The sequence below is a fragment of the Natrix helvetica genome, assembly GCF_964273705.1.
Source record: "Natrix helvetica genome assembly, chromosome: Z".
NCBI lineage: Eukaryota > Metazoa > Chordata > Lepidosauria > Squamata > Natricidae > Natrix > Natrix helvetica.
In genome coordinates, this window is record NC_138554.1 from 68665584 (window position 1) to 68692739 (window position 27156).

The 27156-nt window shown below is 39.0% G+C and overlaps 1 protein-coding gene across 5 annotated transcripts in view; it reads left to right on the forward strand.

Annotated features, from left to right (window-relative positions):
* Positions 1-27156, forward strand: part of TPK1 (thiamin pyrophosphokinase 1) — a 524197-nt gene that overhangs the window by 176377 nt on the left and 320664 nt on the right. For all 5 annotated transcript variants that reach the window (XM_081971059.1, XM_081971056.1, XM_081971060.1 and 2 more), the window contains exon 5: positions 24528-24600. In XM_081971059.1, the coding sequence (XP_081827185.1) occupies positions 24528-24600 (73 nt within the window). The remainder of the gene's footprint in view (positions 1-24527; positions 24601-27156) is intronic.

Consider the following 27156-nt stretch of genomic DNA (forward strand, 5'->3'; position numbering starts at 1 on the left):
TTCTATAGAATTCTGTGGGATAATTGGGGGAAGGGTTAATTGGAAGCCTTATTTGATATCATATTGGTGGTATTTTTAATAATGTCCCCATAGAAATAATAAATGTTAGCATGTGCCTTGTTTTCACCCACAAAGGCACAGAAGAATCTCATTTTAATGGACTTGTTGCAGAAATGCTGATTATATTATTCATGTGATGACACCAACACACCAATGCATTTGAGTTTTTTATTGTTTCATTCAAGGTAACCTGAAAATGATATGGATCAGATAAAACTATCCTTGGAAAGCTGGGATAAGTAACTGTGAAAAAGTAGGACATGAAAAAAAAAGATAAGGAATGATTTCCTTTATTTTATTCTGGTCTTTACAAATAAAACTCGGTAAACTGTGTTTTTGAAAAAGATCAACTTTAGATGTATACTTTTCAAACCTATACAATTTATCATCTATTACCCATGTACAAATGATTCCCTCTTTTTTACGTATTCAAGATTTCTCATTTTCCTCTCTCTGCTATGCACAGATGCACAGCCACAGGATTTTTTTCTTCTTTAGTAGAAATTCATGTCAGCATCAGCTGTCTCAATAGTGAATTTAATAAATTTGCAGTGACAGCTACTAGGAGAAAGACTTAAAATTTGCTTAGGACCACAAATCCAAACAGATACAGAAAATCTCAACCCGGTGCTGCATTCTAGTGACCATCTGGAATTTTGAAGCCCAGATATAGTGGCCTCTATAAAAATAAAAGGAAAGCTGTCAAAAAAGACTAATAAAAAGGCATTTCTTTCAGAATGTCAAGAAAACGAGAATACAGAATCTATTACTCTCTGAAGCTTAACTAGAGAACAAAGAAGCAGAAAGAAACAGGAAGGACATTTTCTGGATATTTCAATCCAAGGGAGCAACACTGCCAGAGAGCCAACTTAGATAGCAAAATTGGCAGTTCGTTGACAAGAGAAATATATCCTTACCGTTCAGCACCCATCTTGGGGAGGAATCATTCTGTCTACTTTTTAAATGAAGCTCTGTGGATTATCAGCACTGGAAGATAATTTGTAAATATTCCATTCCATCACACTGACGTAGTGTAGGAAGGAAATGGGAGGAATTTACCACCACTAAAAGAAAAAAAAAGGATAAAATCCTAAATTCAGAACCAAAGGCACCACTGGAAGCTTTTTAGGAAAAACAGGAAACATTGGAATAGAAAATCATTTAAAGCCCCCATAGAAACAGATAGCCCAAGAAGAGACCAAAGTAATTAAAATTCCAATATAGCGGAGGAAAAAACAGGAAATGCTGATACAAGAAGAGATCAGCCAAGGTGACAAGGGGGAAGCAAAAGGTGCTAAAGACAGGCCAGGATGACAAGGAAGGAAGAAAAAAGGTGCTAAAGACAGGTTATAAAGATAGTATCAGTTTTGGGAAAGATACTTGGGGCAAATAAAGTTAGAATTACAAACACGAACTAGCAAACACCTCCTTGCCAATCAAAGAGCAAAGCAGGAATGAAACCATTAACACACGAATCACGCAAAAGCCAAAATCATTAGTATCAGACTTCAAAGATAAAAAGAGTACAAAATATCGAGTCAATCCCAGTTTAGTAGCTAGCCCAGGAACGGGGTACTTGCTGCTTGTACCTTGCTGCTTGCACCTCCTTCCTGAAAAATAAAATACCTGGCTTCCATGCAGCTGTTCTGCTCAAATTATTTTTCACACTTCCTGGCGGGAAATTCAAACCTAGCAAATTTTGAAACCTTCCAACAGTAGTAAATGGCTGTACAGTTTTGTAATTGACAGCAAAGTCACAAGATTATAAATAGATTAAATATAAATCTCTACAGATCTTATTTTGTACTCAGACATTGTAGGAGTAATTGATATATTTGACGAGGCTTCTCTGCCAGTCATAGGCATGTTTATTTTGTAATTTCTTTTTTAACAAATGAATGAACCTATTTTTCAGTAAATTTGTTTCCTAGGATTGAATTTTAACTTTTAATTTAGGTTGTAGGCTACATGCGTTAAATCTTATTTATTAAGCAGGAATGTAGTTTTAATTACATACTTCTACATTTCATTAAATCTGAAGAAAATTTCCCTATGGAACAATTCTGCTATTATTCCTCTTGGCTTCAAAAATGTGCAGAAAGTATCAAGGTCAGAGCTTCTTTGGAAAGGTTAATTAAGCCTGAAAGAAGAATATTATGTACTAATTAATAGTGGATATGAAAGATAGTATGGTTGTGGCGTACAACCTGGTATTGCATGGCAAAGCTGAGAAAGTATATCCTATAGATTTATTATTTTATTACCTTTTCTGTTATAAGATTACTCTTGGGTTTCCAGTGTAATTTTTATTCTGTTTCAACCTGCATTTGACAGAAATGGAATTGAGTGGTCAGCACTATGCCATACATATATGAAATCATAATGCATCTCTAGAGAAGTTCAAAGAACTTTTATAATCATCCTGGTTTATTTAAGAACTTTGATCAAAATTGCCGTAGCTCTAAAGCTAGCTGAGTCTTGTTCAAATCATAGTGATATACGCTTTTTGAATATGAACCCATCTATGTGTCCATATTCAAGAAGCATATATCCAGCTACATTCCTACTTCAAAACAATAATTAAATCATGTAGTATACAACCTAGCTTGCTTGCTTGCTTCCTTCCTCCCTCGAATTCAGGGAGAAAGTCAGAGCAAAGCTGCAAGTCCAAGACCATTAGGCAGTTGAGGGCTACTGTGATGGCTTCCCCTGATACTGACTCAGACAATAAGGAAGTATCAACTCCAGAGACTTTGTAAGAGAGTACAGGGGAGCATCAGGAAGATGCTGAGGTCTCTGAGCAGGGAGTAATGGGGCAGAGGAGGAGGAATGGCTAGAAACCTCAGAACGAAACAATAAAAAAAAAAACATTGACTGAAGTTGAAGACTCGGGTGCTCAGTCAAAAATGCAGGGCAGAGAAGGAACTTAGCTGCAGTTGGTCAGTGAGAATGAGGAAGAATTCCCTACTCTACTAGATCCCAGGACATATAGGGATGAAAGGAGACAGGTGCAACAGAGATTGGCAAGGCTACTTGCGACAAAATAGCCTCACCCCTCCTAATGAGTTAAACCTACTTAGCCCGATGGGTGGAGCAGTACAACACTGGAAACAACTGTTTAATTTCCAGCTGTGTCTATGTTCTGACTTTGTGGATTTTTATCTTGTTTCTTGACTCTGCACTTGGACTCTGCACTTGTGAATGGATTCTGGACTTGTTACCTTGGATTTGGATGCAGGTAGTACTTGATTTACAACAATTTGCTTAGTCATGCAAAGTTACAATGGCACTGAAAAAAGTGACTTATGACCATCTGTTACACCATGATCATGGTCATATAATTTACATTTGGATGCTTGACAACAATATTTATAACGGTGGCAGTGTCCTAGAGATGTATGACCAGTTTTTGCATCCTTCTGACAAGCAAGGCAAATAGGCAAACAAGATTCACTTAACAACCATGTTACTAATTTAACAACTGCACTGATTCACTTAATAAATGTGACCAGAAAAGGTGTAAAATAGGGCAAAACTTACTTAACAAATTTCTTAGCAACATAAATTTTGGGCTTAGTTGTGGTTGTAAGTTGAGGACTACCCGCATTGTATCTTTGGACTTGGATCTAGACTATGGATTTGATATTTTGGTGGATTGACTTTATCCCGCACTAATTTGAAAGGGTGCATGAGGTGTCCAAGATGTCTGCATGGGTCTGGGAAAGTTTGCAAGGTGGGTTGTAGTTCAGGCAAGAGTTGCGATGAGGGTTAGGAAAGACACAGGCGGGGGCAGCATTGGTTGGGTAGGATGCATGATGGTTTGTAAGAGGTACAGAATGGTTCAGGAAATACAAACAAGGGGGTTGCATGGGTTTAAAAGGGCGTTTCAGGCATATAATAAGTGCTATGTGGGTCAAGAAAGGCGGAGAGCAGCACAGGTTGCATATGGGGCTGTATAACTTGGGGAGTACATAACGCAGTAGAATGGGTTGAGAATGGTATGCTGAGGTTATTTCCTCCTTTATCTCCCTCCCTTTCTCTTTCCCTTTTTTCCTTTTCCCTTCTCTTCCTTTTCCCACAGGTAGATAACTGGCTGCTTCTAGGTGGGGGATTGAAAGATCAGCTGGGAGTGTATCACGAAATGTTGAAAATGAAGATTATGTGACTGCAGTAACAGATCAGCAGCAGCCAGTAGGACTGAATCAGTGCTTTCGCAAATTTCATTTTATCTTAGGTCCTGGATTTGGGACATATTCTGTAAATTAGGATATCTGGGGTTGTTTGTTGTTATTATTATTTTTATTATTCAAATTCCTTTGTTATGTATAAAATTTCCATTAAAAGAGATTGCACCAGACAGTACACTGCCATATCCACAATGGCAGTGTACTGTCTGGTGCAATCTCTTTTAATGGATATCTTTTAATGGATATTTGACAGCCTTTGGATCAAAAATTGTTGACCTATAATGCAGGGTTCACCCAGTTAGAAGTCGTGAGAATGAGACATTTAATAGCATAAAGATTAAATTTAAGATATAATTGTTGTCTGCCCGATGCTCTGAAAACTGTATGTCAGTTTTCACAGTCGCATTGAACTACAAAGCTATTCTATTCTGATAAACATTACAGGAATCAGTGTTATCTATTAATAATAAATTTCAGAACAAGATATGAACAGCAAGTACAAGCTTATTCTAGGTCTTCGGGAAGCACTCAATAGAATATAAAGCTGCCAAATCCAGTCTAAACATCAGAATGTCTGTGCATTGAATCATAACAATTTCTAAACAATTGAAAGAATAATAATTGAAAATATACGTATTTTGAAAACATAATGTGAGGATTGACTTGGACTTTCACCTATATTCCACTTCACTCATAGCTTGACAGAAGAAAGGGTGGTAGTGGACTGAAATGCAAGGGTGGGGGAATTGGCATCCAAGCATTGTTAGTTCCCATGAGAGATTGCTTTCACTGGCAGAGGGTTGCAGGATGCCATCACAGCCGGAAACAGAGTTTGGGAGCCCGTTTTCGCTGGCAGAGGCACCGCGGGCTGGTCCCTCACTATTTCCAGGGTGTCCCTGAGAATGAAAGAGTTAGTAAGTAATGCTATTTTAAGTGAGATACCTACCCATCAGCTATAGGGACTGGTACTTTAGCTTGACTCTTTCCACATAAGTAAGATGACAGTGAAGTGATTACTATTCTCCTATTCACATTATGCTCTAGTTTGGAATGGAAAAATCACTGCAATGCAATGCAAACCTATTTTCAGAGTTGGATTATCTTGTACATCTTGAGAAAGTAGTGCGCCGTGGCCCTAGGTTGGGAACCCCTGGCCTAGAGTCCAGATTGTAATCATGTAGCTATGGGAGGTGCTGCAATGGACATAACTTTGAGCACCTCTCATAAGTGCCTTTGTTCAGCACCATTGTAATTTTGAATGGTCTCTGAACAAGCAATTGTAAGTTGAGAATTACCTATATCCCCTAAAAAGTGAAAACAGATATGTCAGTCATTTTTATTTCCTGCCTAGATGTAAAATAAACTTAATTTTAATCTGATTTCTATTTCCCGGCACTATTGCTATTGTTTTTAGTGCCTTTGGAGTGGAATATTTCACTCAGAATATTTCACTATAAAAATACTCAGGTACTAAATTAAAAAAATAGTTTACTTGCTATGTTCAATATTAAAATATTTTTATCAGTTAGAGTCCTATCTATTGGGACAATGGCATTATTTCTATTTTACAACTAATTATTTAGCATCTTCTCCCAATTTGCATCTTATTTGATACTCAATAGAAGTTAAATAATGAGAATAAAAGGTAACTCAGAAATTTATGTTAACTAAAAATAACTAGCAATAGTTGTGATTTTCTCTTTTGTCTAAAAATGTTGCCATTCCTAATTTTGCTTATGCAATTGGGTTGTATTGCAGATTTTTCTTTAAATAGTGTTGTTAACATTTTTTAGATATGAAATGTTTTTTAGATGCGTTGTATGTGACACATTCATATACTTAGAAATAAGTTGCACTGCTGGGAAGAGGAGGGTTCCATAATAAAAAGTAGTCTTAGCCAATAAATTTAATCTTTGATATATCTATATAAATGCTTTTAATGATAATTGTGATATAAGTTTGCCCCTGTAATATACAGAATTTAAGACCAGTCCCCAATTTTTCTGGTACCAGGATCCGATTTCATGGAAGATAGTGGACCAATAGGGTGGAGAAATTGTTTCACACACAACTAGATCCCATATATACAGTATGTGTAGATCAGGGGTGTCCAAACTTGGGAACTTTAAGACTTGTAGACTTCAACTCCCAGAATTCCCCAGCCAAGTCCACAAGTCTTAAAGTTCCCAAGTTTGGACACCCCTGGTGTAGATGAAGCTTTCTTTGTTTGCCTGCTGCTTGTGCTATTGGATTCCTAAGATGCCACATACCAGTACCAGACCACTGCCCAGGAATTGGAAGCCCTCATTTACATACCTCAGTAACTTCATAATCCCCTTCATAATGTGAAACTCTTTCCACAGGACTATCTGTGATATTTTACACTGTGGTCTGACTAAGTAACAACTTTGTTTATGACTTCAGTTGGGTGCAAAGTAAAAAAAACCAAAAAAAGCCATTAAATGGCTGAATCCTGAGAATGGTAAAACCAAAATCAATTAGTGAAAAGAAAATTTATTTAAAATGCCTTCATCCAGAGTGTTTTCAGAGGAAATAAATAACAATTTATGATAAATGCAAAGATGTATTGGTTAATTATACATCTTAATGTATCTGCCCTCAGTGTGGAAGGGATTGTCACTCTCAAATTGGCCTTTTTAACCACACCATGCTTTCCAGAGCACGATACCATAGTTTTTTGAGACTGAAGGATGCCAATAATTGGTTAAGTAAAAGTTTCTATTCTATAATTTGGAATGGACCCTATTTAATATACCACTTAATAAAATATTGAAATCTGTATTAACACACCAATTAATAAAGCTAATTTAACTAATATTTACAATAGCCAATAATATTGATGATTAATTGTACTTAGTGACGCGGTGGCGCAGTGGTTAGAATGCAGTACTGCAGGCTATTTCTGCTGCCTGCCGGCTGCCTGCAATATTACAGTTCAAATCTCACCAGGTTGACTCAGCCTTCCGAGATCAGTAAAATGAGGACCCAGATTGTTGGGGGCAATAGGCTGATTCTATAAACCACTCAGAGAGGGCTGTAAAGCACTGTGAAGCAGTATATAAGTCTAAGTGCTATTGCTATTTGTATCTTAACCAAACAAATGGAAGAGTCATTTCCATGTGTCAATAAAGGTTTGTGACACAGCTCTCTCCCCAGACATTTCCTTTGGCCTCTTAATAAAATATCAATCAATTTTTTGCTACAATAATGTAACTTTGTACTGGTCCCAAACTGAACAAACCCTATTAAAGCAAAATGTTTCTATGGCAAGCTGCAGATTGAGGAGCAAAATTGGTAAGATTTCTCCCACGCCTTTGTGTTGGTGGGAGTAATTTCAAGTGTTGTCCTGAAAGAATGTGCTAACAATACCTGCCTTATGGGTCAGTTTGGCTATTCTGAAGTTGAAGTGTGGCAGTAGAGCAAATAATTTAATGGCATAATTTTTGCAATTTTTTTCAGCTTATATTTAGCCAGCCTTTGTCTCTCATCATCTTGCCACTTTTGCCTTTTGACTAGTAGCACATCTGGCAAACCAATCTAGTGCGATCCCCCCCCCAAAGAAACCAATCTTGTCTTTCTGACCTTCAATAAAAGCATGTTCTTTCAATTATATCTTTGTCTCCTTAATTTGAGCTTCCTTTTTGCAGCCACCAGGGCAGCTGCATTTAGCACACAGAACAATTTGGCACTTGCAGTTGACAATGTCAAATAGTTTGTCAAGTTTCACAGTGAAAGTCTCTTTGACATTAGCTTTCCTCTACCAAGAAATGTTTTTGGCTTAATCCCAGCTCTCTTGGATCTTGTTCAAGATTGTCATTCGTGAATTTACAACAGAGGTCACAAAAGAACTGTTTGCTCATTTCCACTTTTCAAGCACTTTTGGATATATGTCTCTTGCAAGACTGGCTGCTGGGTAGTTTCTAGCACAGTGATTCCCAAAGTGTGCGCCGCGGCTCCCTGGGGAGCCGCGCTATCGTCATAAGGGCGCCGCGAAATATTCAATTAATACCTGCGCCCGCTGGGTCTAACGCTGACGTCCCTCTCGGGCTTTGGAGGGAAGCTTCTTCAAAAGCCCAGGCATGACAAGTCTCCCAGGCTGAAATTTGCCGAGCTGTACGCGCGCGCCTGTTTTCCACGGTGTGGAGCAGCGGCGAGATTCTGGGCGGCGAGCGATGATTCCGGGGGGCTTCAGTGGGGGGGGCAGGGTCTCCCTCGCGTTCCTCATCTTCCCGGATGGCCCCTGGAATCATCGCTCGCTGCGCAGAATCTCGCCGCTGCTCCACGCCGTGGAAAACAGGCCCGTGCGCACAGCTCGGCAAATTAAAGCCTGGGAGACTTGTTGCCACTCGCCTTTGCAGAAGCTTCCCTCCGAAGCGTTCCGAGGGAGGGCTGTAAACTTCCCTCCGAAGTCTTGGGAAGTTCTGAGGAGCCCCCCAAGGCAAAACGCCGCTGCCAGGTAGCTAAAAGTACGTCTCTGATTCGTCTCTGTCAGTCTCTCTCTGATTCCTGGTGACCACAGTGTGTGTGTGTGTGAGTGAGACAGACAGACAGAGAGAGGAACAGAGAGAGGGACTGAGGGAGGGAATCAGAGAGAGACTGACAGACAGACACACACACACACACACACAGAGGGGGAGGGAGGGAGAGAAAGATAGACAGACAGAGAGAGAGACACACACAGAGTGAGTGATTAAGTGAATGAATGAGAGACAGACACACCCACATACACAGAGTGACAGAGAGAGAGGAAGGGAGGGGAGAGAGACAGAGGGAGAGACAGAGACACACACACACACACACAGAGTGAGTGAGAGACAGACAGACACACACACACACACAGAGTGACAGAGATGGGGGAAGGAGGAGAGAGAGACAGAGATACAGAGAGAGAGAGAGACAGATAGACACCCAGAGAAAATGACAGAGGGAGACAGAGAGGGAGGGAGGGAGAGAGAGACAAAGAGCCAGAGAGAGAGAGAGAAAGAAAAAGAAAAAAGAAAGAAAGTGGGAGAGAGAGATGAAAGAAAGAAAGAAAAACAACATATGACCACAATTGAGCCCAAAATTTTGGTTGCTAAGCAAGAGCGGCTCTCCAAATAAATTTCAATCGTGGTTTTGGCGAGATTTGGCTCAGTTGAAAAAAAAGGTTGCCCACCACTGGGCTAGTGTGGTGGTTAAGTTACTTTTCAAAAGCTATTTTTCTGATCCAAGATTTGAGAAGTTGTGCAGCGAACAACAAGCCCATCCATCCCATTAATAATTTTAAATCATTAAACGATGTTCAATAAATTGTGAATTTAAAGCTCGTGTTTAATTTATTTTTCAATTAACCTAACCTTAACGAACTAAAAAGTAGATTTCCAAATCCTTAAAAAGTCAAAAATTAAAAAAAATCGGATGTACCTATTAAGGGAGCCGCGGAAAAAATCCGAAGTGTTATGGGAGCCGCAAACCGAAAAAGATTGGGAACCTCTGTTCTAGCATCATCACTACTTTGTTGTCTTTTTTATTTTTTTATTTTATTTTATTTTAAATACAAATAATACAAACATAGTACATATGCATCTAAATATAAAAAGTGGGGGGAATACAAATATTACAATGCACACTCCTGAGACCATTTTACGCCCTTATATTTCTTCTTCTTTAACAACTAAAAGATATACAATATATTCCAATTGTGCCCTTATCCCCTCCAAAATAACATATATTCTTGAGTAGGTTTATACTCTTTGTCTTCCACCAACACAATTTTTATAAAATCCCCCCATATTTCATTATAATTGTTTGCTTTAATCATCTCTTTAAAATTTAATTTCGGTTGTTAATTTATCATTTATTGCCATACTTCAGATTTCATTGTACCACACATTTCTTTGAATATCCCAATTTTGTCCCCAATATTTAGCTGTTACTAATCTAGCTGCCATTATCAAATTTATAATCAATTCTCTTTTTGTTTCATTTATATCCTGTTTTTCCACCAGCAACAGTAATGCAATCCTTGGTGACATATCTAAATTTACATTCGAAAGTGCTCTAATTTCTCTAAACCCCATATTCCCGTATTTTTGTGCACTATCACAATCCCACCACATATGTTTATATGTTTCAACCTCTTTCTTGCACCTCCAACAAATATTTGTATATTTACTATCTATTTGATTTAATTTATGTGGTGTTAGGTACTACCTCCATATCACTTTATATCCATTTTCCTTAACTCTAACTGATATATTCATATATACTCTTCTGTTCCAAATATTTTTCCAATCATTATCATTTATTTCTCCTAAAGCTGATTCCCAAATTAATTTTAAATCTTTTGCCTGCTATTCTAATTCAGTTAATATTCTATATATTTTCCCAATTCTTCCTTTGCCTATATATTCTTCATTCACCACACATTCTTTTATAATCATTTCAAATTTTGTTAACTGTCTTTCTCCTCGAACCTTTCTTCCACTTTTATCCATTTCTCTAATTGTATTAAATTCAACCAATTTAATATCTGCTAAAACATTCTTTAGTTGTGCTATATTCTTTATTTTGTTCTTCCAGTCTTCCCATTTATATGTCTGATTTTCTTTTAGTTTATTAATCCATTCTTTCAATTCAATATTAGGAAATTTCTCCATTTGCACCACTGGTGTTAAAGGAGAAATTCCTGGCATTAACCTGTATCTCCATTTATTCCATAATTCTATCAAATTTTAAAAAAGGAATTTTGAATTCTAACAATTTTTTAAAATCTCCTTTTTAAACCAATATGTTTCTATAAGATCCCCTATTTCCCTCAATTCTTTCAATTCTATATCCCTTCATATTAAATCTCTAGTTACTGCTATATCTGGGACTGCCTTTAATTGATTAACTGCCCAATAATTTCTAACAATTGATTAACTGCCCAATAATTTCTAACATTTGGAAGACCCAGCCCACCCTTTTTAAAGGATTCATACCATAATGCTTTATTTATTCTTGCTCTCTTACCTCCATTACAATACACCTCCAGCAACCTCTGTATTTGCTTTAATTCTTGATCCAAAAATTTAATTGGGATCATCCAAAACAAAAAAATTATTTTTGGTAAAACTTTCATTTTTACCATTGCAATTCTTCCAAACAATGATAATTTTACTTTCTTATATTTATCTATTTTATTTTTATGTCTTTCTTTAACTTTTCATAATTTATTTTTTTTAACTCTTGAATATTTTTTGGAATGTCAATACCTAAATATTTAATACAATCTACTATCTTTAATTTATATTTTCCTTTCAACACATCCACTTTTTCTTTACTATGGTTACATAACATCATTTGTGATTTTTCTGAGTTTATTTGTAATCTACTATATTTTCCAAAGTCATTAAGATGTAAATATATCCTTTCTATAATAACTATAGAATTTTGAAATGTTAATAATCTGCAAATAAATTTATTTTAGTTTACTTCTGTACACCAATTCCTTCTATCAGTGAATCTTCCCTAATTGCATTTGCCAAAAGCTCCATCAATAGTGCAAAAACTAAATTAAGGAAATAAATTAAGATTTTACTGAAGGAGCAGGATTACTATGCAAGTCTGATTCTGGATTGATTGAAATCAATATTGGCTTAGCATTATGAGTCCATAGTTATTGATTGCATTTCTGCAAGGACTTTCCCAATATATATTGACTTTTTGTTGCTTATAACATGCCAAAGTAGCTGAAAGAACATTGATTTGATTTATAAATAGAAATTCTATGCATGATACTTATTCATACATGATACTCTTCTGCATGTTAATTTGTCAGGATGAACTAGGAAATTGATTAAGATCAAGCCTGGTTAGTACTTGTATAGAAAGCTTCCTGGGAATATCAAGAAATATCCATGCTAACCTTGGAAAAAGAAAATATTTCCCTGTTGTTACCAAAGAAATTGCATAACATGTCCACAAAGTTTCCAGGAGTTGAGCTCAACTTAAAGTTGAATTTACTTACTTTCCTTTCTGCATGCTTCAGCCTGTTTCTAAAAACATCTCCACAATGTTCTCTATAGAACATGCAATGTATCATTGTAAATGCTAATTGTGAGGAGAATAGATTGCACAAACCGTACCAGTATTCATAAAATTTATAAGTCGATGTAAAATACCAAGTAAGATGATTAAAGTAAATTAAATATCTCAACACAACAGCTCTTGTGTTGTTTACTGCAAGATGACATATATTTAAGAGAGATGTTATTATAGGTTTAAAACAGAATAAAATGCCCATGGGTCTTTTTTGTTTGTTTGCTAGCATTATGAATCTCAGACATGATGGATCATTAACTTTTAAGGATACTTTTTACTAGCAATGAGAAAAAACTAAAACCAAACTAAGAAAAGATAGTAATGTGCACCAAAGAAACAATGGAGGCTTCTCTCTCATTCTCTGATAGAAAGATCAGAGCACAATTTTTCAGACATGAAATGCAGTGTTTTGGCCTTTAACTACAGTAGCAGTTTCTTCTGTTTCTCAAAACACCACAACTGAAGGTTGTGTTGCATTTTGCAGTAACTTTCCAGGAGGGCAAATTGTTTCTCAATGAGAATATATTTAAGAACATTTCTACACTTTGAATCCTGACCTTGGACTGGCATTGCTTTGAAGCAGTAGTCCAATGATAATCCAATTATCCCCACTAAAATGATAAATAGTATTTAAAAACAGAAATCATAATTTAGAAAATAAAATATTTCCTCTCCATTAAGAGAAAGGAAACCGTATAAAATCATGGAGCTTATATTCTATTTGAATGACTAATTTATAAATGCAGTATACAGTGATACTCATCGTGAATTGGTTCCAGGAGGTATGATTGTGTACCAAAAATGATGAGTACTAAACAAAGAACCAAACATAAGGAATAATGTAGTGAGTCACAAGGAAGCCAACAGTGACAAGTTCCAGCTTGTGCATTGAGTGCAAACAAATGATGAGTATTGAGACAAACTTTTCATAGCAAAATGCATTAAGTACCAAATTTGATGAGTTTCAAAGCAGTTGAGTATCAAGGTACCACTATGGTTCAGTAAACAGCAAACAACTGATTATCTTTTGACCATCTAAAAAACAAATACATTTTGATAACTGTTACCTCACAAACAATTTTCAATTTTTGGCTAACCAGTTATTGCATATGGCTATTGAAAAGAGAAGAGAAACATTAACCGATCTTCTACTTTTTAAAGCTATTGATGCAATCTCAACAGCATTTTGGGTGTTACTTTGTTTGTTATTGTTTCAGTGCATCAGGCAGATGTGTAATCATATCCACTGACAAGAAAAGCTATATGGCAAAAGTATGTAGTTAAATAAAATATTGACACATAAGTATTGATGCTTAAAATGGTTTTTAAAGGGTTTAAATGGTTTTGGTTTTAAAAAATCAAACACTATTTCATTGTTTCTGGCGTATGTAATCCTCACTTAATGATTCCAATTGGCACTGGAAAATTCATCATTAAGCAGCTGGTCATGAATGAAAAAAATCTGTCCACTTCACTTAACAACAACAGTTCTGATGATCCTGTTTAACATGAGGACCCAGATTGTTGGGGGCAATATGCTGACTCTATAGACTGCTTAGAGAGGACTGCAAAGTACTGTGAAGCGGTATATAAATCTAAGTGTTATTGCTATTGCTATTAAGTGAGGAGAACATGGATCACTAAATGTAATTGTGTCTTCCTGCAATTAACTTAGTGCATTAAATGAGAACACATGGAGCCTCATGTAATTGTGTCTTCCTGCAACATCCCTCTTGACTTTGTATGTTGGATGCTTGTAGGGAGGTTTGCAGATCATGACTGCATGACACTATGGTGACCATAAATATGAAGAGCAATCAATCATTCAGCACCATCATAATTTTGAACAGTCACTGAATGAATGGTTGTTAAATACGGACTACCTGTATTTTAATCCTAATTCAATACTTAATGTCACTATTGTAATTTCTGTTTTAGGATGGCAGATCCTGGTATGTGTACATTGTGTTAATTCTTAAGTGAAAATATGTTTCCTTTGGAACAAATCAAATGCAATGATATACATCAAATTCCATCTTGTTCTGTAATTCAGTGAAGATATAAAAACAAAAAAGGGCAATTTATATTCTGGTATTACGGAAATAAGTTTTAGGCTTCAATATTTTAGTATTATTTCTTGTATGGACTAGCTTAATTTCTCTTTCTGGTTTCAGTTCTTTGACTTCAATGCTCTATAAATTTTCTATACTTTCTGGTAGTTCATTGTGGAAAGTAAAGAGCAGGTTTTGCCATTTCACAATATTTAATGCATGGGCAAAATGTCTCACAAATTGATTATTGTTATTTTTTCCCCTTCTCTTGCTAAACCAACATAAATGTTGTGAATTATAAGGAGGATGTCAGCTTTGGCGAGCCCAGAGGCCTGGAGCTGCCATTCAGGGGAGGGGGGAACTGGGCCAGCTGCCAAGACTCATGCTTACCAGGTAGAGATCTCCCTCCTCCACAAGCAGTCCAGCTGGAACTCTATAAAGCTCTTCATGAATGACTGCCAGGAGGTTTCCACTGAGAACATTCCAGAACAGATGACTAACTGAGAATAATCCATGATTAATTGCCAGGTAGTTTTCACTCTGGATCACGAGGTTATGGGTGTGCGCACGCATGGGGGTGAGGTTTACCAAGTAATTGTAAAAGGTGGTAGGGAGCACAGTATGTCAGCTCTGAAAATTCATTCATTGCCTTAGTGCTTTGTTGGTCAGTTCGTGCCATAGGAAGATAAACTGAATTTTCAAACCATCTCTGTCTTTGGCATTTTCATTAGCCCTTCGGAACCTGACAGTTTTGTCAGAGCTCTCACCAGAGCTTGCACCATGGCTGAAGGTACAGTGCTTGCATTGGAGGCTGTGGACTTGCAGGAATCTGCAGTGGCAACTGATACAACTGTGCTGGAGGCTGTGTCAGGGCCAGCAGGAGAGCCACCATTGGATGTAAGGTTTAAGGACCACTCGGTGGCATGGAAGCCTACAGCAGAACCTCTAGAGGCCAATGTGGGGCAGGCCCATACAGGAATAACGGGATTTGTGTCTGGGCTTGCCAGTGGCTCAGGACCGCAGAGGCTTTCCACCCCATGCTCCCCCGCTTACCCCTTCTGGAACCCATTTCATCCAATGACATGAAAGGCACAGCTCAGACGACGATTGGAGTTACTCCACCATGGTGGGCAGCCAAACCCTACAGATGCTGCAGGAAATGTTTGGGGCAATGGGCTTCTGAGATAATGGATGTGGCAGTGGTTGGAGAGATATTGTGGCAGGGTCCCTGGAACATGGACCCCAGTAGGCAGGGGGAGTCATTGGACAATCCAGGATAATCAGTCCAGAACGGTATAGTGCTCAAGGGGCTGCAAGGGTAGGAGATCAGCAGCCCAAAGTTGGGGTACCCTAAGCTGTCTGGGACATCTGTTGGAGATGAGCAGCACAAGAGAGCTATGCACCCCACCCTCTCCTTATCCAGAGGTGGTCTCCAGCTGGTTATGGGCTCGGAGTGATGGGATACTGGGGCCCACCGGCAATACAGGCAACTTTTGACAGTAGCCCAGGAAGAGTGGCCCTCTCCTTAGGCCAGGTGTTAAATCACATGGATCATTACGGCCATATGTATATGTTGCAGTGGGACATGGTGATGGCCATGACAGCAGTGATGGACGGAGAGGCTGTCGACTGGATGGCTTATCTGTATGGGGATCATGCTATGGATCTCAGGGACATTGGTCTGTTCCTGATGGCACTGTAGGAAAAGTTTGAAGATACCACCAGGATCTAGTGGGAGGAAGTGGAATTGCTGACTGTAAGACAAGGGAAGCAAGTAGCTGAATACATCAGAGAGTTCCAGCATTGTATGACTAAGTGAGGATGTGGCTGGACACTACATTGGGCCTGCATCTACAGAGAGTTGCCACCGAGACTGACTGCATGGTTCCAGGCCGCCATGGAATTAGCTATAGAGTTCTGTGAGGATAAGCCAGGAAGGGAGTGTGGTACACGAGGACAAAGACTGCCATAGATGCGTCCTATCAGATTTGCCCCAAAACCCCCACAACCCACAGTGATCTCCATGATGAAACCACCTTCCCTAATGACAGATGGACAGACAACACCCATCCAGCCATCCATAACATGTTTTTGATGCGGGAGGCCGGGACATAGAGCGGCAGCGCGCCATGAGACCGGTCCTACAGCATTCATGAGCACATCAGGAAAAAAGGGGGGGATGGCCAGGAAGAGCGTGAGGGGCGGCCAGGAGAAGTTACATGGGGCAAGTCAACGGTTCCTACACCAGTTGACTCCAGCCCATTGGGTGATAAGCTTAACACGTGTGGAAGTAGCAGGGAGGACGGTTCCGACCCGATTGAAACTAAGTCTATCAAACCTTTTGTAATACCGGTAGTGGTGGACAGGCAATGACAATGTACATCCCTGATCAATTCAGGGTACACTCATTGCTTAATGAATGCCACAGTCATTGATAGTCTGGGGGTGGGCCTCAGGAAGTTGACTAGGCTGATCCAATTCAAACAGATGGTTGGGTCGTTATTGGGGGAACCAACCAGCCACACATTTAACTGATCAGGTGGTATTGCAGATAGGGACCCATTAGGAGGTCCTGCATTTTGCAGTGGTTCCAAATATTACAGAGGAGATTGTATTAGGCCTGACATAGTTGGACAAATGGGTCCCCACAATATGGTTGGGTGACGGTAGTAGGCATCTCAGAATATGCCTTGGCCCTGACCCCCCTCCTCATGAGACGCAAACCACGACCCAGGGCCCGGTGGGATTGCAAGCTACAGTGCCATCTGTACATACACCTGGGGAGGAGTGATTCTCCCAGGTATATGTAGACTTAAAAGATGTATGCAGCGAACAGGAATGTAATACCTTGCCCCCTTACCGCCCCATGGATTGTGCCGTGGAACTGCTCCCTGGGGCTAAACTTCCAAAGCTCCGAATGTATTCTATGACCCCGCAGGAGCTAGCAGAAATGAGGGCATACATAGAAAAGAACTTGAAAAGGAGCTTTTTTTTTTCATTATTATTGTCATGATGGGTTATCTGTTAACGAATAAACATTTTAAAAACAAAAAACATTCTATAAGCAGCTACAACGTTCTACTTATTAATCACCAAAAATTAACTAAATTTTTATTTTTATTTTTCCCATTCAATTATGTTTTATTTGGGTTTCACCATTCTTAACTTTCTTATTTTACCCATAACTATTATTTTTGAGTTTTGTTACATTCCTTCATTGATTCTTGTTTCTTTCCTCCATCCACCTATACCAGTGGTGGGCAACCCGCGGCTCGGGAGCCACATGCGGCTCTTTACACCCTTTAATGCGGCTCTTCTGTGTGCCGGGTGCCCGCTCCCCTCCCTCCTCTCGGGCTTCGGAGGGAAGCTTCTGCAAAAGCCCCGGCGAGTGACAACCAATTTTGGTCCTATGACTGCAGAATGCTGCAAAATACCATAAATGCAGGCCAGTTGTTGAGTGTTTCAAATGTGATTGGAACACTCAACAAGGTGACCACAGTGTGTGTGTGTGAGAGAGAGAGTGAGAAAGACAGACAGAGAGAGGAACAGAGAGAGGGAGTGAGGGAGGGAATCAGAGAGAGACTGACAGACAGACAGACACACACACACACACACACAGAGACAGAGAGGGGGAGGGAGGGAGAGAAAGATAGACAGACAGAGAGACACACACAGAGTGAGTGATTAAGTGAATGAGTGAGAGACAGACACACCCACATACACAGAGTGACAGAGAGAGAGGAAGGGAGGGGAGAGAGACAGAGGGAGAGACAGAGACAGACACACACACACACAGAGTGAGTGAGAGACAGACACACACACACAGAGAGTGACAGAAATGGGGGAGGGAGGGAGAGAGAGACAAAGAGCCAGAGAGAGAGAGAGAAAGAAAAAGAAAAAAAAGAAAGAAAGTGGGAGAGAGAGATGAAATTAAAAACAACAACATACAAACCTGACTTACTCAAACTATCCAAGGAAATGCAAGGCCAATGTTCACATTAGTGGTTGTGACTTTGTCAGTCAATGTCAGGATGTAATTTTCTCTACATTGTAAGGCAAATTTTACAGAATTTAACGTTATCGATAAATAATATCGTTCTAAAGTTTTTGTTTTATTAGTTGTGTTATTTGTATCCTCCCGACCTATGTGGATACTTGCATGCAGAATATTCTCAATAAAAACTTATTGAAACTAAAAACAGTGTACCATCCTATGTATTTTCGGTTTTAAAAATGTGGCTCTCAAAGTAAATTTCAATCGTGGTTTTGGCGAGATTTGGCTCAGTTGAAAAAAAAGGTTGCCCACCATTGACCTATACCATTTATCCCATATCTGGTAGAATTCTGATTCTTCTTTTCCCTGAATTTCTTTAGTTAGTTTGTTCATTTCAGCACAGTCCATAACCTTTCTTATTATTTCATCTTCACTTGGAGTTAGTTTGTTTTTCCATTTCTGGGCATAGGCAATCCTTGCCGCCGTTATTATATGTAGTATTAAATACTGGATTTCTTTTTTGTATTTCGCAGACATTATTCCTAATAAGAAGATTTCCGGTTTCCATTCTATTTTAACTCCCGTTATTGCCTCCAGCCAATTCTTGATCTTTTTCCAAAACTTTTTAGCCTCCTCACAGGTCCACCATAAATGGTAATACGTTCCGTGAATCGATTCGCATTTCCAACATTTTGGGGAGGTATTTGATGATATTTTAGCTAACCTTGTTGGTGCCAGGTGCCATCTATAAAACATTTTGTACTGGTTTTCCTTGTATGCAACTGAGAGTGTCATTTTTAAGTTTGTTCCCCAAAATTTTTCCTATTTGTCTAATTTAATATTATATCTACAGTTCTGCGCCCATTTTATCATTTGTTCTTTCACAATTTCCTCTTCCATTTTATACTTCAGGAGAAATTTATATATTTTCCCTATCATTTTTCTATCTGGGCTTTGAATGATTTTATCCAATTCGTGTGGTTCTGTTTCAATGTCGTATAATTTGGTATCTTTATTGTATTTAGTTTTGATTTGAAGGTAAGTTAACCAGTCAACTTTCATATTCTGTTCTGCCAATTCTTCAATTGTTTTTAAGTTTCCCTGTCTATCAATTAAGTCTCTATATCTTAGCATTTTGTTCCAATCTATAAAATTTGGATGAGTCGTCCTTTCTGTCGGTGATAGCCAATTCGGAATTTTCGCATAATGGTTTTTTTAATTTATTTTGAGCCATTTTTGCAATAACGCTCTTCCAATTAAATGCTTTTGAAAGTATTTGTGCGTTTTATTTTTATCATCCCATAGGAATGTGTGCCAGCCTGCTTGCAAATCATGGCCTTCCAAAGTCAAAATTCTTTTATTCTTTAGCTCTATCCAATCCTTCACCCATGTTATTGATACTGCCGATGCGTATAAATCCCAATTTGGTAATGCTAAACCTCCCCTCTCCTTGCTGTCTTGCATTGGCTTTAGTTTAATCCTGGCTTTTCGTCCCTGCAAAATAAACCTAGCGGTTATTTTATCTTGAAAGAATTTTTTACCCGGATTAATACGTGTGGCTTGCAACAGGAATAAGATTCTTGGTAGAATATTCATTTTAATTGTCGCTATACGTCCCATAAGTGATAGTTGAATATTTTTCCAATTTTCTAACTCTTTCTTCATTTGTATCACTAATTTATTATAGTTATCATCTTTAATTGTGGAACATTTTGCGACACCCAAATCCCCAAGTATTTCACTTTCTTAGTTATTTGCATTCTGGTTGTTATTTCCAGTTCCTCTTCTTGCTTTTTTGTCATGTTCTTGGTTATCATTTTTGTTTTGTTTTTACTGATCTTTAATCCTGCCATTTCGCCATGTTCTTCTAATTTTTGAATTAATTCCCGACTGGATTCTAATGGGTCCTCTAGTACAAATACTAGGTCATCGGCATAGGCTTGGGCCTTATATTCTTCATTTTTGAGTCTTAAACCTTTTATTCCCTGGTCCTTCTGAATTTCATTTAATAAAATTTCCAAAGTCAATATAAACAGCAAAGGAGAGAGGGGGCATCCCTGTCTGACTCCTTTTTTTATTTCGATCTTCTCTGTTAATTCTCCATTCATCAGAACTTTGGCTATCTGATTGTTATAAAATCCTTCTATCATTTTTATAAATTTTTCACCGAATTTCATCTCATCCAATATTGTTATTATAATTTTCCAGATTACATTGTCAAATGCTTTTTGTGCATCAAGGAAAACCAGTACCATTTGTTTTTCTGGATGCGCCTCGTAGTACTCTATTATATCTAGGATGATTCTCGTATTATTTCTAATGTGTCTGTGGGGTAAAAATCCGTTTTGGTCTGGGTGTATTCGTTCATTTAAAACCTGTTTGATTCTTCCTGCCATAATTGCTGCAAATATTTTATAATCGGAGTTTAGTAATGACATTGGCCTGTAGTTTTGAATTTCTTTTAGGCTGGTTTCTTCTTTTGGGATTAACGATATTATTGCTTCTGTCCATGATTCCGGTATCTTGGCTTTTCCTAAAACTTCATTAAACATTTCCACCCCTAACTCTTCCAATATTATTTTATTACATTTGTATAGTTCCACCGGTATTCCATCTGGTCCTGGTGTTTTATTATTTTTCTGGTTTTTCAAGACTAGTTCCACTTCAGCTAACGTTATTGGCCTGTTTATCGCCTTCCTTTGCTCTTTTGAGATTGGTGTTATCTTTGCTGTGTTTAAATAATGCTTTATTTTATTTTCCTCCATACTATCTTGTGCGTATAGTTTTGTGAAGTATTTATGAATAATTTTCTTCTTTTCTTCTGCTTTGTATTGAAATCTTCCCTCATCATCTCTTAATTGATATATCATCCTTTTTTCATCCTTTTTTCTCTTTCATCTTCAGTCTGTATGCCAGCCATTGTCCAGGTTTGTTGGCTTGTTCAAAGTAATTTTGTCTGGCTGCTTTAATTTTCTGCGCTAATTCCTTTTGATTTATTAAGTTGAGCTTATGTTTGATTATCTCTATTAATGCCGTCTGTGTGGAACATCTGAAGCCTCTCCCTTTAATGAAGGACCTGCTGGCTAGGTTAGCAAAGGGGCACATATTCACAAAATTAGATCTCAGGGAGGCGTTCTATAGAGTACACATTCGGGCTGGTGACGAATGGAAGACTGTCGCTGCAAGGTTCGCGACACACTTGAGTCCGGATTCGCCTGTCTGGGCCTTCTGGGTTCTCCCTTGGGTGGGAGAACGAGCCCCGGTCCTCACCGGGAATTTGGAGGGTCCACGCGTGGACGAAGGCCGCAAATTAAGACACCACACAAAGAGTTAGCTCGAGGTAGGCAAGCACAGAGTGCTTGGAGGATGTATGGCTACATTCCTCCTGACATGTTCTGTACAGACCCTTTTATTAAGCAGTTTCTTTTAGGTGGGGGAGTGGACACATACAAAGAAGTACATTCAGCAATTTTCCACAAGAAAATAATTAATAGGTATGTAGCAGTTAAGGGGTTTTCAAAAACATCCCTAATAATGCATCGTATACACAGTTAGATATTTGCAGTTAACCAACAACCTATACAAACGCTATGCTAAGCTAGATAAACGGTTAGTTAAATATTGTGGTCAGCAAACATCCTATACACAGTTAGATATTTGCAGTTAACCATCAACCTATGCAAGCACTATGTATGTTAAAGGTCACATTCTCATGGCCTACTTTCGTTTCAGCTTCAACAAGGCCTGAACCAAACTACTGTCATGCATTCACAGAAGACAGTCTTCAATTGTCCTCTAGGCAGTTACCAGTTCCGAGTTATGCCCTTTGGACTGCAAATTCATGTAGCTAATTAACGAGGTGCTGCATAAGCATCTGTATCAAGGGGTACTCATCTATTTAGATGATATCCTTATGTATACCAAGACGATGGAGGAACATGCAACTCTTGTATGTCAAGTGCTTAAAAAGCTGCTGGAAGTACATTTATACATCAAATTGTCTAAATGTGAGTTCCACAGGATGCAACTGGATTACCTTGGGTTCTGTATTTCACCTAAAGGGGTGGAGATGGACCCCATGAAGGTAAAGGCAGTGTTGGACTAGCAGACTCCTAAAACCCGCAAGCAGTTGCAGAGTTTCTTAGGGTTTGCCAATTTCTATCGCCAGTTCATCCTTGCTTTGCCCATGTGGCCTTTCCACTAACCAACCTCTTATGTACAAAACATCTCATGACAAACCCTTGACCAGGGAGCCCGGTTGTGTGGACAACAGCATGTCAGTAAGCGTTTGAGTGTCTGAAGTCCTTGTTTGCACAAGAGCCAGTACAGAAACATCCAGATCCCACTCCACTAAATATCTCAGGCTGCCATTGCCATGTAAGAAACTCAGGCCCAAATTCATTGGGCCTTTCCCAATCATGTAAGTTATTAATTCTGTCACAATACAGCTAAGCCGCCCCCCCCCCCCAACCTGGGGAAAACATCCAGTTTTCCACTGCAGCCTGCTCCGATCAATTCAGGCATCTGATATCACAGGAGACCCAATACGGCCGCCAGCCCCAATTACTGTAGATGGGGAACAGCACTATGTAGTGCAAGATATACTAGATACTAGGTGGCACAGAGGGTGGTTACAATACCTTGTTTTATAGAAAGGTTATCTCCTGTCGGAGGCATCATGGGTTCATAGTAAGGAGTGTAGAGTGCCCCACTAGGTAGTGAGATTCCACTACAGACATCCCACAAAATCAGGGGGGGAAGGGATCCTTCGGCTTCTGATTGTAATTTTTACCTCTCCAGATGCTGTCTTCGTGGTAGAGGGGCCACATGCCAGCTCCAGCGAGCCCAGAAGCCCAGAGCTGCCATTAGGGGGGGAAACTGGGTCAGCTGCCAAGACTCATGCTTACCAGATAGAGATCTCCTCCTCCACAAGCAGTCCAGCTGAAAACTCTACAAAGCTCTTCAGGACTGACTGCTGGGAGGTTTCCACTTAGAAAATTCCAGAACAGATAACTGACTGAGAACAATTCATGATTGATTGCTGGGTGGTTTTCACTCTGGGTCATGAGGTGATGGGTGTGTGCAGGCAGGGCCTGCAGAGCTTGCTTTTTTCCAACCAGTCTTGTTGCGACGCTTCCGGCTTCTCCTGTTGCAATATTTTTCAACAATGTTATAATACAGTAACTTGGCTTTCTTTCTGAGACCAATCTTGTTATTGAGTTCTTTAATAACTAACATTTCTGTACTGGAGCCAAAATTTAATGTAAAGCATGTTAAAAGATGTTAGTAGATAATTTTCTTCCAGGAAAGAATGTTCTTGGTCTGTAGCTGAATCTGAAAAATGATTATGTTTTTTATTGTTTAAATCCCTTCTGTTTCTTCTTTTATGAAAATGTGTATTCAGAAGAGAAAAATGTACCATCTTTGTTGTATATTGGCTCCTTATAACTAATACCTATATCGTCTTGTGATTCACTTTTAATTTATTATCTTCCATGCAATTAATTACTGGCAAATAGTTTTTTTTGAGAAAGCCACACATTGCCTGAAGATTGTTACCTTATCCATCTCCAAATATCCTGGTCACCCAACCCCAACCCCAGCAGTTTCATATTGTTATTAAAAAGCGTTGTTCATAAAATTGAGACACAAGAAACATAATAAGTTGGGTTTTGAAGAATAGCTCTTTTCTTCTGTCTCTAAGTGATACTATCAGAAGTCTGTCTGATTAAACTATCAAGAAAAATACCATGCTTGATATTATTAAAAGCTGCTAATAGCTCAAAAACACTAGCATTCAGGTCTTCCAAATTGTCTAGCAAGCCTTCCAAGACAGTTTCGCTGAAAAATTCATGTGGAAATCAGCTTGGGTCAAGATGATCTGCTTCCTGCTTACAGTTACTATACTTCCTAGTTATGAATCTAGCTTATCTCGGCATCTATGCAAATTATTACAACATAATACATTCATTAGAAAATTAAATTAGAAATGTGTAGCTATGAATCTGATGTTAATTCTAGATGATGATGCTATTCAATGGTTTTGCATTCACTCACTATTCTATTCTGATTTTTTGTTAATATTTGATATTTCTAAATGTAATGCTTTTATTAAAAATAATTGATTGAATATTTTTATTTTATTTTCAGTTTTCTGCCTGATTATATCAGTGGGGACTTTGACTCTATTTTACCTGAAGTAAAAGAATATTATATAGAGAAGGTAAGTAAATTCTTAAAAAGAGGTAAAGGTTTTCTTTAGTAGCATAAACTCTGTTTCTTTATTGACTGAAGCACAGAGAAATTTACATGGAGAAGACCCAGGACAGATAGATAGAAAACTATTATTAAGAGAAAGAAAGGGGTAAAGTTGCATTTAAAGTATCTTGTTTAAAGCAAAGGAAACTTAAAAGGATTCATTTCTTGCTTAATAATAATTACTCATAAGCTCACAACAGAAACAGTCTTTGGACATCATGGGTTTTAATTTGTTCCAAAAGGGGCAGGACCTCAACGTGCCACTTTAAATGCCAAAGATAATAGCATTTAACATTTACCAGGAGCTCAGGAGCTAGTTAAGACATTTGTTAATCACAATGGTGGAGATCCAGTTCAGAGTAGTATTTGAAATAGATTGCATTGAAACAACATTTTTCCTTTTATTCTTCCTTACTTCACAAAATTAGAGAGAGAAAGAGAATGGAAATTAGAAAGTACGGAGGATGCTCAGCCAAAGTTCCCAGGAAATACAAAGCTGTTTCAGCAAGCACCTGTCATTACCTTTGGTCAGTGGCTACTATTCTTAATCTTTGGACATGAGTTATGTATTTCTGTTTAGTAGCCTTATATTGTAAATTTCCAAAAACATATATCATTTAATATACACATCCATATTTCCTTAGTAATATCTGTGGAAACCTCTCTTTCCTTCAGATATTGTTGATCACAGATTTATGTTAAAATTGAGACACACAATTTATCTTATCCGTTATCTCAGGTCCTGTTCTGAGAATAAGAAATAAAAATACTTCTTTAAATCTTGTAATAAAAATAGTATTGAATTCTGTTTCATGAGAATGGAAAAGAGAACAGATTATTTAAAACCACTAACTTTTAATTCGAAAAAAAAAACATACTGTTAGAAATCGGTTAATTCATTTCACATCAAATAAGCAGAAAATGATTTTTCCTTCCTTCCTTTCTTCCTTCCTTCTTTCTTTCTTGTGTCTCTCTCTCCAATTTTCTTTCTTTCTCCTTCCTTTTCTTTCTTTTCCTCTCTTTCTCTTTCTACCTTTGTCTCTCTCTTTCTCTCTCTCTCTCCCTTCCTTTTCTCTTTCTTTCTCTCTTACTCTTTCTTTCTCTCTCTCTCCCCCCCCCCAACTCTCTCACATGCACACATCCCTTCCAGTTAGCGATAGTTTCTGTTTTGCCAGCTGGGAGGCTGGCAAAGAAGCCTCACTATCCATTTAAAACAAACCCTATCACTCTACGCACATTTAACTGGAGTGAGTGAGGTGGGGGTGATTTTCATGGGGGCAGAAGGGGGACTTGGCACTTGGCATCAAAGGCTTCACTCCCGAGACATCCCCGTCTTCCTACCTATAGCCGTAGGCATTGAAAGCCTGAAAATACCAACCCCCCCAATTTTCATGAGGGCAAGCAGCTCCACGAATTGCATCAGGGAATTGGGCCAATGGGCAGCGATGACTAGAAAGGAGAGACATTTCGCTTTCGGGGCTTCTGCTTTGCTCAGCTCCCAGGAGGGTTAGGTGGTGGTGGCGGCAGTTCCTGGGGAGTGAAGTCATCATGGCCATTGTCTCCCCTGAGCTGCCTGCCGAGTCTCTGAGGTACATCTCGCTTGCAAGAGGAGGAGGAGGGACAGCGTAAAGCAGCGCTACCTTAAACCAAACCCTCTGAGTAACTGGGAAAGAAAGCCGTGCTTGGAACCTGCTGAAAACTGCTGCTCGAAAAGCATGGCTTTCTTTCCCAGTTACTCAGAGGCTTTGGTTTAAGGTGGCGTTCCTTTACACTGCCCCCCTCCTCCTCCTCCTGCTGCACTAGATTTCTTTTCTTCCAGAATAGCAGGGAGGGGGGAAATCCCACTTCACCTCCAAGGTCCAATACTACAGCTCTGCCAGAAGAAGTGGGGAGATGGGGGACTTCTGCTTGCCAGCGGGGATTACTGGGTCTTGACTGCCTCATGCAAGTACTGTAGGTGTGTCATTCCTCTCTCTCACACACACAGAAACCATTTCCCTCATATCTGCCACTGACAGCTCTCAAAGAGAAGGAAGTGTAAGGACTCCTGCCTTGGGAAGGGGTTGGACTAGATTATCTCCATGTTCCCTTGCATCCCTCTATGTTTTCTGTCCCATTTAGTCACAAACAGCCCCATTCACTTTGAAGTTGGTCGCAAACTCCACTCTTCCCATGTGCACTCTAGTCCCACCCAAGGAGGCGAGCTGTGGGGTGGAGGGAAAGGGGAGAGTCTGTGGCTCTACATCTCTTAATCTTCCCTGCCTCGGAGCTGCACATCCAGCACAACCAACTGCCCCGCCTCACCCAGGACTTTGCCTTTCTTGGGTGGGCGGGTGGGGGTTGCGCCAGGGAGGCAGCCATTGTCTGCCCTGGAGCTGAGGACAAAGGAGCAGCCAGTACTGAGGCCAGCCAAGATTGGTGGACTTGGCTCCTCCCATGCCCCAACTTTTGGTGCCGAACCTTTGGTCCTCCCCCCACAGGTTTCAGGCACCAAAGGTGCCGGGCGAGGTTGTGCAGGCGC